Source organism: Schistosoma haematobium, chromosome 2 (genome assembly GCF_000699445.3).
Source record: "Schistosoma haematobium chromosome 2, whole genome shotgun sequence".
Taxonomy (NCBI): Eukaryota; Metazoa; Platyhelminthes; class Trematoda; order Strigeidida; family Schistosomatidae; genus Schistosoma; species Schistosoma haematobium.
Genome location: NC_067197.1, coordinates 26,957,260 through 26,971,843, shown reverse-complemented (window position 1 = coordinate 26,971,843; position 14,584 = coordinate 26,957,260). Strand labels below are relative to the sequence as shown.

Sequence of the window (14,584 nt, the reverse complement as noted above, 5' to 3'; positions counted from 1 at the left end):
TAGAGGATTCCAGTAACTCACTACCCGGTGAGAGGAAAGGAACTCCAGATGTAGCCGATTTGATTTCGATTTCTGAGCTTTCTTCGAAAATCCTCTCAAACGATCAGTCCTAGGCGGGAGGAAAAGATAAGACATATTAGTGCCAAGGTCGTCGTTCAGCATACGACAAGCCAAAATCAGGTCACCCCATAATCTGAGATAAGATGATGGATATAATTTAAGGTGCCTCAGCTTGTCTTCATAAGATGGACCACAGAGACCTTTTACCAGTTAAGTCCTTTGTCGTTGGACCCGCTCCAGTATATCCGCCTAATACTTGAAACAAGGACTCGCTGTTTGAATGCGGTCCCACGAAAGTCGGGTAAAGTACTCTAAATATTTCTTCATCCAAATGCTGAGAAGACCTATGAATAGACCCAATACTCTGAAGCCTTTGGCAGCAGCCTTGCAGTTGCTCGTTATTTTGGGGTAATCCTTATAATGACTCCTAAATCTTTATAGTCCATTACCTTAGATAACAACTCCACGTATTATGTAGTGATACGAACAATCACAGTTTTTAATTGTATCACCACACTCTTGTTAGAATTCACTTCTAGTGACCATCTGTCCATCCATGCCACCAATAAATTGAGATCATCTTGTAATACTATTCTGTCTGGCATTGTATGGGTCTCCAAATCTTTGTGCCATCGGCGAGGAGTAGAACGGATGGATTAGCTGCAGTTGACAATTCATTTACATAAAGTAAAAATAAACGAGGACCAGGGAGACTCGATGTTCTACAGGTTCCCACTCTCAGGGAGCTCAATTTATACTTACCCGCTGTCTCCTATCACAGAGAAAGTCACTTATACATTTTATGATGTTATAATGAATTCCAATACTTTCCAGTTTTGATTTAAGACCCATGTGACAGACCTTGTCAGAGGCTTGATTTAGGTCTATGAAAGTTACATCTACAGGAATATTACTATCTTTTGTTCCAGCACAACCTTTTCTTGCAATGAGCAAATTTGTCAAACACGATAGGCCTTTCCTTAAGCCGTGTTGTTCCGTGAATAAAAGATTTTTCTGTTCCACATAACTTAAAATAGCCATCCGAGTGATGTTTTCCATAGGTTTGACAACACTAGTTAGACTAACAGGTTGTTAGTTACCAACTAAGTCTCTGCTCCCCGACTTATGCACAGAACTAACTATTGGGTCTTTCGGCTTACGCGGTACTAGGTATGATACAAACGAGGACGTAACTGAAATAAGCTTGCCTTTAAATACAGAGCGTGCTTCTCCAACTGACGAGTTAGTATCTACTGACCAATCTGTCTTTGCAGCTATCCATACATTTGGGTGAGGCTCAACCTGATCGTCCTTCAAGTCACTAGCTCCAAATGTGCATGATAAAACAGCGTGATTGCTAGTCGCTAACAATAGAAGAATATTTTGGTTGGCAATATCCTCAGTCGCATGAGTGATTACCCAGCCTGACAAAGAAGATCCTCGGTTTGGACCGAAACGAGTGGGTTTGGATACATGCTCTACTAATGCATGCTTCATTACCGTTATCAGGAACCTACTATCAAATGAGTTTGTAGATAATACAGTGGCCATTTCGGCCCAACTATTCTCAGGTGCAATAAAGTCTCCTTATATTAAGCATGTGTTATTTGCACTACATAGGTGAAAGTGCTCCAAAATAAAGTCACCAGCTAGGCACCGAGTAAAAGTGTGCAACATCTGATAGTCAGCTCATAGATAAGGACTTCACAAGTTTCACTATCATGGTATTCACAAGCAAAGGAGCTGATGTATATATTATTGCCAGTGTATAAAAGGATGCCACCTCTTTTCCTACATCTATGCCTATCACTTCTTAAGTACTGGCATCCGGATAATTCTGGAGTAATGTCGATTTCGTGGACTAAGCGAGTTTCCGTCACAGCTACAACGAGTGACCTCACTTGGTCCACTGGTGCTCGTAGTTCATAGAATTCATTTCTTAGACGATGAGCATTCGCATTTAAAACAACTAGGGAGGACGACCTATCCACACAGGCCATGGTAGCATACGCTTTCAAGACCTGACTAATCAAAGACTAACTAAGCAGAGATTTTTGTCATCATTTTGCCGACGAGTGTCAAGCTCAGCTAATGCCTTCTTCCCTTTTATTTTGTCATATATCAGGTCTTAATCGAGTGCCAGTACTGGCGTGAATATGAGCGATACTTAACGAAAGATCACGTTGCTTCTCTGACGCTAGGATTACCTTAAGGAGTTCACATGGTCGATTCAATACTGTCGTCGATCTTCTTACCTGTTCTTACCAATTTTTGACATTAACTGCTTTGGAATCACCTGATAAGATAATACGGACAAGTTTTCCGAGCCTTTCCAAATCAAGCGCGTATCTAATTTTGAGGTCATTGTCGTTTGATTCTAGTAAATTATTTACGATAATATTTGATGAAATTAAGTTTTTCCCAACCACGCTAGGGTGGAGTTTTCGTGCCTTTAGTTAACCCCCGTTCTATTGATAGACGAAACTAGACTAGTAATGAATAGGTCTTTATCTAGATGATGGCACAGTCACAGCGGTGCCGGGGATTACCTGCTTAAACAGACAAGGTTTTTCAATATTCAATATCAGACGACAGGACATATCATGCCTATACAAAATAGGGAAGTGAATTAATACTTGCGCTTTATTGCTCTGACATATACTTAGTTGTTTGAGGTCAACTCTTAAATAATCAACCTAAGCCGTGACAGAATTCTGTCCTACTATCAGACTTTGGTAGTGCGTTTCGTGACTTAGAATAAGATTTCACCAATGACTTGTCAACTAATTGGGTGCTTCCTATAGCTTTTTTCGCTTACTTCTTTGTCTGCGTGCTGTCAACCATTTTCCGTCACTCAGAACAGCGACATCGGGACCATTAGGGACGGTGACGGTTTTATCCGGGTCTTTAGTTTTTACTGTAGAAGTATGACCACTCATATCAATATCAAGTGGCACTTCACTTCTCGTTAGTTTCAGCAAAGATTTGATTTCTCATCAAACATAGTCGAGTGGTTAACACATCCCGTAACAGCACGTACCACACTGATACATTATTTACTGTCAGTACTCGTGTTACCAGCGCAACCACTATCATTCTTCTTACAGGCCATAGCTAAGAGACTCACAGCCCCCTGGATCAGTAACGCCTTATTCATACTGCAAAATATACAAAGCCAGTGCGAGTTAGGCCTAACATCTTTACCTCTCCATTAGCCTTAATGAACGACTTTACTTGTTATTATTTTCCATACTCTTTCTTCGTTTATACTTCTTAACACTTTCCCACTCTATCCTTTTTTCTCAAATATGCGCTTCATCGCTCAGTTATCTGAACATTTCTTATTACGTAATCTTATGGTTTTTGTGAGTGTTATTTCAGTGTCTATATTTTTCTAGTCCCTGACCTATTTCCCAAAATGCAACAGTGATTCAAGCCTCTTATCACAGCTTGCACACCTGTCATCACACTACCAATTTGTACTTCCCACGTATTATGTATATTTACGTAATCTGTACCACTGTTATCACTAACTCACAAGCTGCCTTTATTGGTTTAATAATTTCAAATAAGTATAAATATTAGAATGAAAATATATTAGAATGAAGCCTGATGAGAATCGCTTAACTATGAAGAGCCGTCGGGAAATGTCAATCACATGAACATTGAACAAAATAACTCATCACTCACTAGGCTAGCTGCTGTGCTACCAAATTTTATTATTCCTTAACAGCTTTCGATTGTTCTGCTTGATTCAAACGCTCTCTGCAATAGGATAGCCAGTCTAACATCTCTAGCCTACTTGGTCAATCCATGTTGCATTCTTATTACTGTAACCTGGTGCACACCATGCAGACATGGTCACTCCATGTAAAATCTATTGAATCTTATACTAGGCATATTACTTTCTGCCCGGCCCAGATGTGTTCTTCAGGAATATTAGACGTTACATAGCTTATTCTTACGATATGACGGTGATGTGAATACTGCGTATGATATTATAGATTAGGTTTTCAAATCATGACAAATCTACAATTTTAGGAATGGATCTACTATTATACTTGTAATAATACCAAAGCATACCATAACTCTACAACTTCTCAGAAAGTTGAATTGCATAAATACTTAGCAGGACCGGAAATGTAATCCAACAGTGTTGAATTCGGACGTGGTTTGCAACGTGGATGCAGTACCATTTTTGAAAAAGATAATAAAAACTGCATGTATATTGCATTACTTAGACATAAACCTAATCATTAACTCTCTGGGATATTTGCACGAATGTGTTTCCTCTTTTTTATTGGTTCCATTTATTTAAAAACCCCAGTTGGAAAGAATCTTGTCAGCAAACCAATGTTGTAAATTATGGATCATGCACGTGCAAATGGCATGTACGTGTCCTGGAAGAAATGTGCTCTATTATAACCAACCTGCTGACCGCGATGGACATGTAGGTAACCATCATTGATCGCAAGGGGAAGGTTGATGTCACACATTTTGACTTCTCAAAGTTCTTGATACGGTCAATCATCCATCAACAGGCTCGAACGATTAGGTATCAAGTCATCAATAATTGATTAGCTTGCTTCACACGTAGGTAATTGATACTTTAAGGTCAGGGTGAACTTTACTTCCTTTGGAGTTACGAAATGTCCTGTTGGGGTCCCTCACAATTCAGTACTCGAGCCTTCTCTTTTCTCAACTTGTATAGATGACCTTCCTCAGCAAATACCGGCTGATTTATTGTGTTTTCGCTGACGATGTAAAACTCTGGAAAGAGGTTTGCAACCAAGGTGATGAACTAGTACTTCAGGAAGATATGGCTCGACCTGAAAGTTAGGTGGTTGAAAACCGAAAAAACTTTCGACATTTCAAAATATCAAGTAGCCCATCTGAGACACATTGCAGGCTATCCATACAACTTATGTAATTCGCCTTTAGAAGTTTCCCAAGTTGAATACGACATAGGAGTGTTGAAAAGAGGTATTACTTAGAGCCTAGTTGGATAGGGTCTGTAGAATTATGGTCTACTATGATATTAGTACTGCTCTAATAATAGACTTAATCCTAAAATTGCAGATTTGTCGTGATGTAACTTTAATCTATAAGATCTTAAGTGGAAGTCACATCATTGTCTACACCGGCTCATCGTATCGTAACAATTGCCAATATATGATGGAGAGCACATTCAGTCTGGACAGAGACACAACATATTTAATATGAGTTAGAGCAAGTTGTACAGAGCGACCACGCCTGCGAGGCAGAGCGATGCCATTCGATCGATTCATTGTTCCCGCCTTCTCTATCGTTGGGTATTTATCCGCATCGAATGTTGAATATCTGTTTCCCTAGTTGTTTCATGTTCAGCTTTGAGGAGTGTGTGATTAGGGCCTAATGCTCCTACAGGTCTGTAGGTAGATATAGTGATTGTGGTGCTTGTATAAACTGGCGATTCTTCCGTATTTGATGACGGCCTGGTTTCGAATTCCAAATACAATATGTTCGTTTGTACTCACCTAGTTCTTCTTGGTCCAAATTACTCTATTTAGGGGATTCCTAGTTCATACAATAGTTCAAATGCTTCTATAGGGCCAATGAAATGTCACTGAGTCTCAGTCACATCGTCCGTCAGTTTGGTCACTGAATGTCAAAAGGCTCATCAATCCCCGTCAAGTTCAAGGAAAGCCAGAGCGCATTAATTGATCGTGCTCCATGAACTGGCCTATGCGGTGGTGGTCACACTTTCGCCTGTACCTACTCTAACTCATATGTATCTGTAATACCGTCCTTTGTGTTATGTGGTCTTCAAAACAGCCGTCGTTCCTTGCTATATCTAAAGAGTAATCCACATTAGGTGCTGATCGTGAGGTGTGACTTGAAAGTTAGTTGCTGGTCACACTATCCCCGTTTAACTCGAGTGAGCACTCAATCACATCGAGAAAGATGGGTTCGTTCATTACATATTGTGACTACATCTGTAGAGATAACGTCTGATGACATCCACACTTTTCTCCAAGTCGATCATGTAGTTATTTTATGGAATACTTTTTACAATAGTGGATCTCATTCTTCAACAGCTACTCACCTTTCATAAACGTCAACACAAATTAGTTTTGACAATAGCTTCATAGTTGGGTGATATCAGCTGAAGAAACAATAAATGTCACCAAGGATTGAACAAACTTTCTATTGCTCCCAGTTCGGACTCACGACTTCACACTAGATTGAACTCAGGATCTTTAAGTGTCGGAAACTCCTAATATATATGCTACCGACTTAAGTCAATTAATGACATGATTCGACAATTTTAGAACTACATGTAGAATATCAGGGTTGAAAAAGTATAATTGACTTTAATTGAAAAATGCTTTATTTAAAAGCATCACATTATACATAGAGGACGCTATGAGTAATGTTTCTTGTCAAGAATTCAAAATTTTGTTAGTGTGATGATGGTGTCTTGAAATGTAGGACCTTCTAGAATAGTATTGACGTTTTGTTTTCGCAAGTATCGATTTCTCCCAACCATAACATAAACCGAATAGAACAAGATAATCTTTAAATCTATAGATTTGATGTGATGAAATCCGGTCAACATATTTACTCATTTATTCACGTATAGCTCTACTTTATTAAATAGTTAATTTTAATTGTAAATTTTTCTTCATCAACATTTGAGACATATTGCAGACTACACATACAACTTAGGCAATTATCCTCTAGAAGTACTATAGGTTGAAAAAGATGTAGGAGTTTCGGTACCCTGTGATCTAAAGTCTTGTGCCAACCGCGACAGAAATGCCTTCAGAGCAAACCCTGAAGCGCATTTTTGGCCGGTTCGATGGTAGGACTTTCAATTTAATCTTTAACAGTTTTGTTCGAGCCCATTTAGGGCACAAAAATGTGGTGTTTCTTCTCCCACCCTAAAATGATAAGAATATACTAGAATGTATCCAACAGTGAGTTACGAAATCTGTTCGGAGACTAAAATTTAAACCATATGAAGAACGTCTCAGATTACTGAAACTTTAACCATTGGGGTATAAGCGTCATTAAGGTGGCCTTCTAGTAACTTATTGCGTTCTAAGCACTCCTGGATGCTCTACTAAACACTTAATTATGCCCATTTACGATACAAAACACAGGGTTATTACCTAGAAATTAGAGACACAGCATAATAGAAAGAACTAAAGGCTCACTCCTTACGAGTAGTCAAACTTTGGTATTAATTTCCCTGATGTAGTTCAGGCAACTACTCAGGAGCCCTCTAAGGGCAATCTTGGTGAATTCTGAGGGGCTCAAGATCGTATTTCGACATGACTTACAAAGATTTTCATTTTCATAGTCAAATGTATCTCAATGATTCAAATGGTTGTGGATGGAACAGAAGAAGCTTTCGCTTAATAGGCTTCCGTGTCTAGTATCAGTGGATCACCAATACCTCCAGGCAGGAACCTATGTGTCCTTATCCTTTTGGAGTGAGGTTTGCTCAAAAGGCGTTCTTGTCACAGTAAGCGTAAAACTTTAAATCGTAGGGCACCAGGACTCCTAAATCTTTCTCGATCTGGGATACTACCAGAGAGGAGTTTCCTAATTTGTAACTATAGTCTGCGACATGTCGCAGATGGACTACTTTACACTTTGATGTGTTGAAGGTAAGTCCGTTATCGTCTGCCCAACTTTGAAGTCGAGTCAGATCTTCCTGAAATGCCATACCTGGAGGGATCAGTGATTTAGCGATACCGGGTAAGGAATACTGTTAAGCAAAAGCTTCTTCTTTTGCGTCAACAAGCAATTGAACTTTGATAATTGTGCTATGACTTTTGAGATGCTTAAGAGTTTGCTATTGAATAAGCGGTATATCTGGACCTTGCGTAACGCTAAGGTTCCAAATGGTTGACTTGGTTTTGAGATTGAGTGAAAGGGTACATTGTATACATCCCAATCAATAATGTTCTGGGAGGAGCTTCTAGAAAGGAATTAAAGTTTCCTACTCAATCCTTGGTTTAACGTATTCGCATTTATATTTGTGGCCCACCCCTTTATTAATTCATAGATGAACAACGTTATGGGGCCAGGCTTTCGTAGTGCCTAGGTAAACTTCATTTAGTTAGTACATAATCGGTTTTTGGCGTTCAGTATTACACATGCTTTCCAGAGATCGACCATTTATCAAGACAATTTACTGGGGTATATTGACGTCGCAATTGCGACGTATGTGGAATATTATCTGCACAATCCGATCATTATGTGCCAGTGAATTGATGATAATCAGCGTAAAGAGTATGTCGATAGTAGAAAAACACTATTCAGAGTCACAATGGCACATAAACCAAAGCAACTTTTCCTGTTCCGAAGTGTCAGGTGTCATAATATAGGCTTCAGACTTTCAAAAACTTAAATATAATTAGGGAATCTGTAAACAGTTCCCATCGCGACGAGACTATTCGGAAGACGTTCAGTTGCCTTGCATGTACTTAATGAAAAGATCAAATGTGGCCACATTCGATCTTGCTTATCGTCATTTAATGTTTCAGTCTCAGATTGGAAAGGACAGGAGACTTGATGGCATATGCTAGTCCTGGCAATGATGGTCTCTCAGTTGATCCAACTTTCTTTTGAAGGAGTCGACGAATGAAGCCTCAACCACATGACGAGGTAATGAATTCCACTCGTAGATGATTCGATAGGAAAGTCGATAGTCAGCTGACAAGTAATTTGTTTTGGGCTTGTGAACTTTTTTGGAGTGTCGCCATAAATTCTGTTTTGGAAGACAAGAAAAATGAGGGCATATCAGGTGCAAATTTATCACCAAGTAATTTGAAAACTGTGATCAAGTCACCCCTAGTTCTTCGATATGACAACGGGAATAGGTTTAGCTTGGCCAGTCGAGCATCATACAGGAGCTTCGCTATTCCGGGAGTCAGCTTAGTTGCTGTTCTGTGAACCTTTTCCAAAAACTCATTTTATTTTTAAAGCAGGGGCTAACCGCTTGTATGCAGTACTCAAGTTTAGGACGCACGAACACTGTATACGAAGTCAAAAAAGTTTTAGCGTCGATATGATTACAGGCCCTACGTATTGACTATAAAGTTCTAAAACCTTTGGCGGCTATTGCACGGCAGTGTGCAGTAGTCTTTAAGTCTTGGATAACGATGACTCCTAAGTCATTATGTGTCTGGACAGTAGGTAGCTCAGTGTTATTCATCGTGTATGTATCTGTACCCTGATGACCGATATGCGTCACAACACAATTGGAAGTATTTATCGGCAACTGCCAGGTTCGTGACTATTCAGATAATTCCTTCAGGTCATTTTGGAGTTCTAAGCTATCACCCTTACTTCGTATCGCTCAGCATAGAGCAAGACCGGTGATGACAGTAGACGAGGAAGGTCATTTACATACAAGAGAGATAACACTGGTCCCCCAAATGTACCCTGAGGCACTCCACTAAGCACAGTTTCTCAGTTAGACAACCTGGAGTTCACCCGTGCTCTTTGTTGGAGCCCAACTAGGAAGTTTTTTATCCACATCAATGGACTGCTTCCAATTCCGACATTTCTTAGCTTATATAACAGCCGGTTGTACGGAACATTGTCGAAAGCTTTGCTGAAATCAATGTAGGCTACGTCTACAGGTAACTTTTGGTCCTTGATAGCGCACCAGCTTTGACGAGCCACTAATAAGTTAGTGAGACAGGAATAACCTATTCTAAAACCATGTTGCTTTTCCGAAAGGATCCGGTTCTCATCGAAATACTTAAACAATTCCTTCCGAACAATCCTTTCTAAAATTTTAACCACACTAGTTAGGCTAGCGGGTTGGTAGTTCTCAGGTATATGTTTAGTACCTGTTTTGAAGACAGGACTTACTATGGCGTTCTTCCAGTCTTTTGGTAAATGACCCTGGGTTACGTATAGATTAAAGCATATATTTAAAGGGTTCACAACGAAGCTAGCTAGTTTCTTTAGTAACGTAGGATGCAGGTCATCGGGTCTCATTGATTTCCATATGTCAAGCTTATTTAACAGACCAAAGACATAGAGTTCTTTAATGGTCACATTGTCCAGTGTGTGTGGGGGGATTTGTATGAGCTGACGGTAAGGGCGTTTCTATGGTGTATGCATTGCTAAGGTAGTTCGAGGATACTTTAGCTTTATCAAAGTCGTCCTCCACTAATGATGAAGCAGTACTGTGTCCCCATAGTGCTAGGATATTTCCTCTTCTTTTTGTTCTTTGGTTTAGGGCATTCTATGGATTCCTTGACGATTTTTTCTTCGCACAACCTTCAAGACTTACGGATGGTCGAGACAGTTATTCCGAACTTTTCGATACTGAGATTTTGTCTCATCAGTCCCCAGTAACCTAAATCTATTCCACATTTTTCTTCTCACGGAGAAGGATGAGAACCTCCCTACTGAACCATGGTGGAGAGTTCCTCGACCCCCTTGGTGTAGTCCAAGGGATGTGGGGTGCAGTAACTTTTAAGTATAAATTTCGAAATACATCCCAAGCCGTTTCAATTGGGGACTCTGGCTCTATTGTCCAATCTATTGACGATGCAGGGTGTATAACATCCACATGTTAGGTCTGGATCGAGCTGATGCGTGCTTGTTTTGGACAATTATATAGAAGTCAAAGGTTAGAACTGAATGATCACTTTTACCTCGGGGTGGCATGTAATCGAGGTTCGTAACGTCATCCTCATAATGGGTCGATATAAGATCTAGTAAGGATGATTCCGAGTCCGGGTCGCACCTAGTCACTTCTTTCATATGCTGCACTAAGGAACATATGGTAACCGCACCAATTAGTTCCTGCTCGAAGGAATCATCTGACAATTCAGTTCGCAGATTTTTACAGTCTACCATGGGTGCATTAAAGTCTCCTAGGATTAGATATCGACTACTTTGGGACCAAGTGTTGAGACTGTTTAGCGGTAGACCAAACCAATCAGCACCTCTTGTCCTTTGCACTTCAAGCGGCAGCTAATTGATTCACATGTCCCTTTCTCATGGGATACACTGTCGATAATGGTGAATGGGATAGCATTCCTAATGAAGAGAGCTACTCCCCGTTCTTTACGCTTCTGGATTCTGTCGGCTCTTACTAACGTAAAACCCTCAAATTCAAGTTCCACACTATCTATAGGCTGCGTCAGCCAAGTTTCTGTGACTACAATTATATCTGGCTTGGTAACTTTTTGAGGTATGGCTTCAGTTGTCTCTTTCCCCTTGAAATTGTGATTCGGTTTTGGGAGGACAGTCCACTAGGATCTTTTCGACCGGTATTTGTGGTTACAGATACCGGCTGACCGATCAGTCGGGCTCATTGTGCGAACATAGGGTCAAACTCTGAACATCTAATCAACACTAAACCACTAACGGTTCCAAACTCTTCATTTATAGTACGAAGTTGTCCCGGTGTGCAATAAACAGTGAAAGTGATTGTCTTTGAAGTATCGCCGTCTTCAACGACTGCGCAATTTCTTTAATGTTGACTTGTTTTTCAGTTTGCATCAATGCTGACATCGTATTTTTTCAAAGCTACCAGTTACAACAAACTGATACAAAAACCATTTAAAGTTTTGTCAAGTATTTTGGATATGACATGTCTAATTTGTTCGCTTTATGCGCTGAATTGATATCAGCGACTCCTGAAGGCTTTCCATAAAACTCATATCGTTTTGTTAACAAAAATACTCGACTTGTTATCTTCGTTGTCCCGAAGGATTACCAGCTTTTTGATTACGCTTGCATGACGCATTCATTCAGATTACTTATCTCTGTTTTGTTTATATTTACATATGGGCAACACGTACGTTTATTTTCGTCCTCATATTCCTAATGTTACTGTGAAGCAAAACTTTCCCCCGTCCTTCATGTGACAAACTAATGCTTTCAAGGACGTCAAAGGGTTGAATATCGTTTCTTTCAGCACCGGACAATCTTCACCTTGAGTAGTGTGTAGCCATGAAGTTGACAGTATATTTATTTATTTAATTTATTTAAACACATAAAAATTGGTACAAGGAGACACCAAACAGATATGCGCCATTTAAATCATTCGATTTATATGAGGGCAGGGATACTACCGGGTGCTCAAACCGAAGCAGGTGGTTTTTTTGGGGGGCCACACCCCGAGCCTTTGAATAAAGGTCTAATCTACAAGGCAGTGGTGCAACGTCTCATTGTAGCCGTTAACCAATAGTTGATTCATCCGCCATTTGTTTCCTTAGGATCTTGGAGCCCGTGTACACCATTGGTTTGGAATGAGGGTTTTCCAACTCCTCTACGTGGATCCTCTATATCCATCAGCCCGGTTAAAGCGTCGGACATTCGCTTTTCCTCCCCTCAGTTTCGTAAACAACACCCCCGCCACAAGGCAGTGAGTAGGAGATCCCTGGCAATGATTGTATGCACATGGCTGTGTGAAAGCATTTGGAGAGGGAGAGCTGACCCTCCCCACTCTCGGCCGTACCAGGACATTTGGGGGCACTATGTAGCAATACCACATTTTTGGTCGTTTATCAGTATTAACAAAATATTAGGTTTCCAAAAACTGTTACGGACTCATATCATCATCATAAATACGCCTTTAAATGTAATCAGTTTAAATTATTCTCAGCCACATCAAATAAGAAATACTATACTCATTTCTAGGAAGGCGAGAATCGATGATATTTACTGAAAATACCTTTACTCTAGTAACATTTGCCATTAAAATAGTTTCTTAAACAATCCATAATGGAAAATAACGGCATGTTTTACAACTTATATCTAATTTTCGGTGAAGTTGTGCCATTTGCCAACCAGCGATCCAAGCTATATATGTTAGAGAATGCAATAAAAGGTAGGTCACGCTGAATCCAAGTATCTATTAGGCAGGTAGTTGTATACGGTTTTGGGAGATACTGGTTCACATCTGGCAGTGGTGTGTCGTACTCATATTTTGGACGACCTGAGTGTTCACACAAAATGAAAAAATATTCAAAAACATAAATTTCTCCCTTATTATACAGTCTGGCACCTCGAGTAGGACACGAGATTACGAAAGTACATTGACACTACACGTTTTGATACTTCATTTCACCAAACATTTCTTGGCAGCTGCTTGAAGTTACAGCATATGTCGTATCGGACTCTTGAAATTGAGTGATTTGCACTTGATTTCATTTCGTGAATCCATAGTGTCTAGTGAAACTGCAACTACATACAGTTCCCGGACTCGATACAGGATTAGTTCGCTTAGTCCTACAACAGGAGCTGGACAAATAATTTACTTCAATATGTATCAATAGATTTTACACTTTGCTCTGACTATGTCTGAATCATGTGATGATAATTGGCTGTTGAGTTTTCATTTTATAATTTTATTGACATACTACTGATCCCACAGGTAGTTATCAAACAGACGTATGAGTTATGTAATAATCATTTGGGGAATTCTTACTTTCGGCTTGTTAGTTAAATGGCTAAGGTTTTACTTCTTTATCCCTGTTCTATTGTATCGGGCAGAAGCTTTTACTTATGGTCATTTTGAAGTCCCTGTTATAAACTAGTGATTTTAAATCATTGTAAACATAGGATCTTTCAACTTTTTGTACTCTTTTGAAGTCTTCCCCCAACTTGTCTCTTTTAAAGCATCATGATCAGTCTGATTGCGTAATGAGAGAAGTAAAACCATATAAAACCAGTTACATAAAGTATTTGGAAACATGACTGATTATTTTATCTATGTTCACTACTCGATTGACATAAACGTCCTTCTGGTGACGACCAAGAACAAGTAATTGAAACCAATATGTCTGAAATAGTTACCCCTATTAGTCTATCAGTACATGACTCCGAAGATATCTCGACCGTAACTTTCTTTTTGGTACAAATTTTCTCCTTATGCGTCAAAGTTACTCATTAGTATAGTTGCGCTTGTATGTCACGCTTTTCATAGTAAAATGGAAAGTTAAGTATTTCGACTTTATTCAAAATGTAGTTAGTAAATACGTGAATGATAACTACAATGTAGCATAGTTATTTTGAGTCCCTGGAAGCCTGTTAATTTCCTAGAATGAAGTATTTCTAAACTGTGATTTTTGAAATAGCAAATACCTGTGATTAGCAACTTAATTGTTGGAGTTCTAATAGTTATGTTTTTTGCCACGTATAATGAATGCAGCATCATTTAGACGTTCACTGGCCATCTCATATTTTTGGTACTTCAGTTCTTTTTTGTCATAACTGCTTTTTTCTACTAGCGGCTGACATTGTTTGTAATCATACCACCTCAAGTTTTTAAAAGTATTTGGGTTTATTTTAGTTTCTGTTTGTCAAATTAATCCTTGTTATCCTGTTAAATATTACTCGTATAAACTATTGTCGTTTTTACAGATCATTGCACTCGATTACTTTGGTTGAACCAACTACATCAAATTACGGTCATTTTTGTGATTTTCCACTTTTATAGAGGTGTACATGATATAAATCAGACATGGAAGAAGAAGATACGTACTTACCAGAAGTAAAT

The 14,584-nt window shown here is 39.3% G+C and overlaps 1 protein-coding gene across 1 annotated transcript in view; it reads left to right on the top strand.

Moving 5' to 3' along the window:
* Positions 1 to 7,905: 7,905 nt before the first annotated feature.
* Positions 7,906 to 14,584, top strand: part of MS3_00006603 (uncharacterized protein) — a gene marked incomplete at its 3' end in the record, with an annotated part of 44,787 nt that continues 38,108 nt past the window's right edge. The window contains exon 1 of the mRNA XM_051214764.1: positions 7,906 to 14,578. Coding sequence (XP_051067951.1) covers positions 14,549 to 14,578 — 30 coding nt within the window. The 5' untranslated portion in view covers positions 7,906 to 14,548. The remainder of the gene's footprint in view (positions 14,579 to 14,584) is intronic.